We start from the raw sequence: 4899 nt of genomic DNA on the forward strand, positions 1-4899 counted from the left end.
GAAGAGAAGAGAAGAGAAGAGAAGAGAAGAGAAGAGAAGAGAAGAGAAGAGAAGAGAAGAGAAGAGAAGAGAAGAGAAGAGAAGAGAAGGGCAGGGCAGGGCAGGGCAGGGCAGGGCAGAGCACTTAAACCTATAGATTCACTGAACCTACTTAGAGAGTAGACCCCGGACCAATTCCTGCCACCTCGCTGTCTCTCGGTCTGCAAATGCAACTGTGTGCACACATATCTCAAGAGCAGGGCTTATATCCAACCCAGGCCTTTACAAATAAAGGCGTAAAGCAAAATGGGAGGACAAACATCACTGCTGCCGCCCATAAGCACAGAGACAGACCCATGGAAGGTAGAGGAGCCCTGAGCAGGTGGTGGGGCACAGAACTGAGCTGTATTCATGTGTCGGGGTATACTCACGAGTGGGGTCGACTTTGTTGCACTGCTCAGTGGTGCAGCACTGCCTCTGGTATCTAAATTTCTGTTGATTCCCCAGTGTTGCTGAGAATTCCAGGGCACATGGGTTTTGATTTGAAACACACCCTTTTTCAACAAGTCGTAGATTTGTATTTGGAGCTGCAGAAAATTGAACCACCAAGTAAATTTCCTCCTAAGCTAGTGGTAGATAATCCTTTCCTTCACCCCCTCTATCTCGAGTGTTGTACTTCCTCAAGAGTCTCTCTGCACTACTCTCTTGAGAACAGAACAATAGAGCATGGACCACTTACTACAAAGGGAGTGACTGGGGGTAAGGTACTCGCTTAGCAAGTATGATGCCCTGAGTTTGATCCCTGACACGGTAAAAGAGTGGAGCCACTCCCAAATGGTCCTGATCATGTAGAGTCTAGGGCCTACAACAAGCACATGCTCCCTCTCCACCCAGCTCCTAGTCTCATCCTGGAAAGGAGGCAAGGATGAATTGGAGGATGCTCAAGGTAGTGAGGGTTGGCTTACGTGGTGTTTGAAGTTGCTGTATTAGGCTGAAGCAGCCAGAGGGGGAGCTACAAGTAGAACCCGTTGGACAAGTTCCATTTGGACATGAAGCTTCTATACACGTGGAACTCTCTGTAAGGAGGAAATACACATTGTTTAAAAGGGAATCCCGAAGCCTTGTAGTTGATGTTGCTTAGGAGTCAAGAAGCCATGGGGGGATAAACAGCCTACTGGAGTCTCATGGGGTTGACTACCTCCCCCAGGCACTGCTTACCTCTCCTTTGCATTTTTAGGAAAAGGCAATGCTTTGTTTACTCTTACCTACGGAGCAGACAGTTAAAATGCTAAGGACAGAAACTGTGAGGAGGCTCTTCAGGATGGAGGACCAGCCCATGGTGATGCTTGTGAACACTGCATGAGATGCAAGTAAGAACAATGGGATCAGAGCAATGGGGCTCAGACCTGTAATCCAGCAATCCACATACTAGACTGTGTTGTTTGCCCATGTATTCATTCATTCATTCATTCACTCATTCATTCATTCATTCATTCCATTCACCTCTTCACTCATCCTTTCTGAAAGCCCAAATTTATCAAACACTGGTTTTATGCTAGATGTGGCCATTTGGAAGGATCCAAAACTGGAAAAGCCTCCATATCCTTTATTAATGCATGGGAGATGGGGATGGATTCCAGGAAAGGACTTTCTTTCTTTCTTTCTTTCTTTCTTTCTTTCTTTCTTTCTTTCTTTCTTTCTTTCTTTCTTTCTTTCTTTCTTTCTTTCTTCCTTTTTCTTTTTTTCTTTTTTTGAGTTAATATTTTTTCCAATTTTTATTAGGTATTTACTTCATTTACATTTCAAATGCTATCCCCAAAGTCCCCTATACCCTCCCCCCACTCCCCTAACCACCTACTCCCCCTTCTTGGCCCTGGTGTTCCCCTGTACTGGGGCATATAAAGTTTGCAAGACCAAGGGACCTCTCTTCCCAATGATGGCCGACTAGGCCATCTTCTGCTACATATGCAGCTAGAGACACGAGCTCTGGGGGTGCTGGTTAGTTCATATTGTTGTTCCACCTGTTCAGCTCCTTGGGGAAAGGACTTTGAATTAGGAGGAATTCTTTCATGGGTCTGGAAGGCACTAGATCCCCTTCCACAGTTGACGTGGCTGGGTCAGGAAACCACTCCTCCGGAGAACAGGTGGAGACTCTGTGTGTACTACAAAGTTCTGGGCCATGGTTTTCAAGAGCAATCAGACCCTTAGCTAATGACATGGCTTCACCACTTCCTATGTCACTTTCCCCCTAATGGATGGCCTCCACCACCAGATGTCACAGCCCACACTAGAAATACTCACCAAGAAGGATCCCTGCTCTTCGGAAAGGACGGTCTTGAGCTGAAGAGGAAGCGATCTCACCTAGAGAAAGGATGAAAGGAGAACTTGCTCTGCCTCCCGGTCACTTTTATAGCCCAGAGGACCATTGCCTGGCAATTAAGACACTGTAAATAGGATCTTGGCATGAAGTCAAGTGCACCGCACTTCCTGATCTTCTAGAGAGAGATACTGTGAGAACAGTTCTTCCTGAACTCCTGGTTGGTAGGGAAAGGAGGGGAAGGAGTCTGTAATGCTGCTGTGCCTGAGGTAAGCTGCAGAACAGTTTAGAGTACTGGAAGCTGAACAGTATAGGAATTGTTGCCCTATAGTGTGCAGCTACCATCCTCTGTCGTTGCTGGGGGCCAATCTCCAGCATTCTCTCTCCCATCCTTTCCTTTCTCCCCAGAGTCTATTTACTTCTCTGCTTAGAAGGGACTGGGTGTGTCCCTCTGTAATTTCACTCCCCCCAACACACACACACACACACACACACACACACACACACACACACACACACACCATCTATTTATTTTTAGGCCAGCCTCTTGATAGCCTTCTTATTTACAGTGGAGAGAAAGGCTAAGTTAGAAGGGCTCACACTTCCTCCAGTCATCCAGATTTTAGATACATTCTCTCAAAATTCAGGTGCCAAGTTCCCCACTCCCTAGGAAGTCAGTATGCAGAGTTTTGAAGGAGGAGGGGGTTACAGGAAAGGAACAGGGTTGTACATGTGCCTCAGAGACTGGGGTGTGGAAGAAATTAGGAGGAGCACCCGACAGTCACAGAGGTGACCGACTGAGGAAGGGAATCCGTAGTTACAGAGACCAGCAGAGACTCAGCTGGAACTCCCAGTGTTCAAAGTAATTTGACAAAACATTTCATGGGACATAGACACATGAGCTGAGAGTAGACTTGCCACACTTGCAGGAGATTCTGAGTGAAGATATCATGGGTCCCTAATGATGAAGCCTATCTCCATTCCTATTCCATTGCTCAAGATGATGAGACAGCAGCCAAGACATGCTGTACACCCCCTCCCCCACCAAATACAACGAAGGCCCTTTCAAAGAGTCAGCTTGAGTCTTGCCTTCCAAAGAAGGAACTTGCATTGCCACCTTATGGCATTTCATAATGTGTCCCCCCCCCCATCACTCCCATCCTATCACACACCTGTTCTCACATCTCCCAGGGTCAAAGTCATAGCAGGGGACTGTATTTTATGGTTCCCTATTGATTCAGCTTAATAAGCTTCAAGTTGTGCAACCAGTACTGGACTGTGAGCTCCCAATTAGCTGAGAACGGAGATAAGGTTGGTGACTGTGAGTCGATTGGCTCAGGGCCAAAGGGCCAGACTTGTAGGTTAATGGCCATGTCTTATGGATGCACTGGCTTGGACAGTGCTGAGCAGAACAGCAGCAAGCTGAGGCCACTGTCATTCACCCATGGGGAATGGAGCATGGCTCCCATCTACCAAGCATCACAGAAACTCTGCCACCTTTCTTCTCCCAGGGCAAGGTCTCAGGGAGACTGCTTACATATGGCAGAATTTGGACACAAAACAACAGAAGTGGGATGGGCACTTAGGCTAAAAGGGCCAAGGACATCACACCCTAACCTTGACTTGCCCCAAGACTAGATAGAGCCAAGGAAAAGAATACCTCCAATCCATGAGAAGAAAACCCCACCAATCCCCGAGCTTGCCACAAGATCAGGTCACAGAATCCCACCAAATCCCAGGCCACCACGGAAACTCTGCCCTTCACCCCACTGCAACCCTATATAAACCCTGCTCAGTTCCTTCCTGTTCCTTGCCAGAGCAGAGGTAGCCATCCTCTTGTGTGAGGCTTGTTGTGCAGTGTGACTTTGTGGTTTTCTTTGGCTCCTGACTGACAGGATACCTTTCCCCTCAGATTCGTAACACTTACAGATAACCTCCCAGGCTAAAGAAGAGTAGATATGAGGCATGGAAGAAACCTAGAGGCCTCCCTCTTTTTGATGTGCATCAATACACGTTTAGCTTCAGAGAGGTGCCACCTAGTCCATCAAGAGCTCAGTTCTATGTTCATTCTTGGGACCATAACTGACATTCTGCCTGATATCCCAGATAAAGACATTTCTCAGGAGAAAGAAGATGTCCTCTTGTGGTCTGCCTCCTGGGAGCAGTCCTGAGAGGGACCCAAGCTACCTGTTCTCCAAGATACTGTGCTGTTCTTGATCTTACAGCTCCAGCTCCCCAAATCTCCCTTGTCAGTGAGACTATCTCAGTTACACATTTCTTAGTATGAAGCCCAGTTATGCTGCATAACTTTAAATACCAACACTACACAACCTATCACTCGGGAAGTCAGTTTTAATGAGGAATTATCAACATTAGATTGGCCTATGGACATGTCTGTGAGGGGATGGGTCTTGATTATTAATTGGTATAGAAAGACCCAGCCCAGTGTGGGAGGCACTATTTCCTAGCCATGGGGTCCTGAACAGCTAAACATTGAGGATCCAGCTGAACAGGTGCAAGTAAGGGCGAGTTTATTTTCTCTCTTCTATGGCTGAGGATGTGATAGGGCTAGCTAGCTGCTTGAGTTCCCGTTGTGGCTTCCC

General features: G+C 47.2%; 1 protein-coding gene across 1 annotated transcript in view; it reads right to left on the minus strand.

The window, feature by feature from the left end:
• LOC110331307 (protein RoBo-1-like) overlaps positions 1-1317 on the minus strand; it is a 4750-nt gene extending 3433 nt beyond the window's left edge. The window contains exons 1-3 of the mRNA XM_021211792.1: positions 1245-1317; positions 945-1055; positions 411-566 (exon numbers count right to left, since the gene is read on the minus strand). Coding sequence (XP_021067451.1) covers positions 411-566; positions 945-1055; positions 1245-1317 — 340 coding nt within the window. The remainder of the gene's footprint in view (positions 1-410; positions 567-944; positions 1056-1244) is intronic.
• Positions 1318-4899: the final 3582 nt, after the last annotated feature.

The sequence above is a fragment of the Mus pahari genome, chromosome 14 (genome assembly GCF_900095145.1).
Source record: "Mus pahari chromosome 14, PAHARI_EIJ_v1.1, whole genome shotgun sequence".
In the NCBI taxonomy this organism is placed as follows: Eukaryota; Metazoa; Chordata; class Mammalia; order Rodentia; family Muridae; genus Mus; species Mus pahari.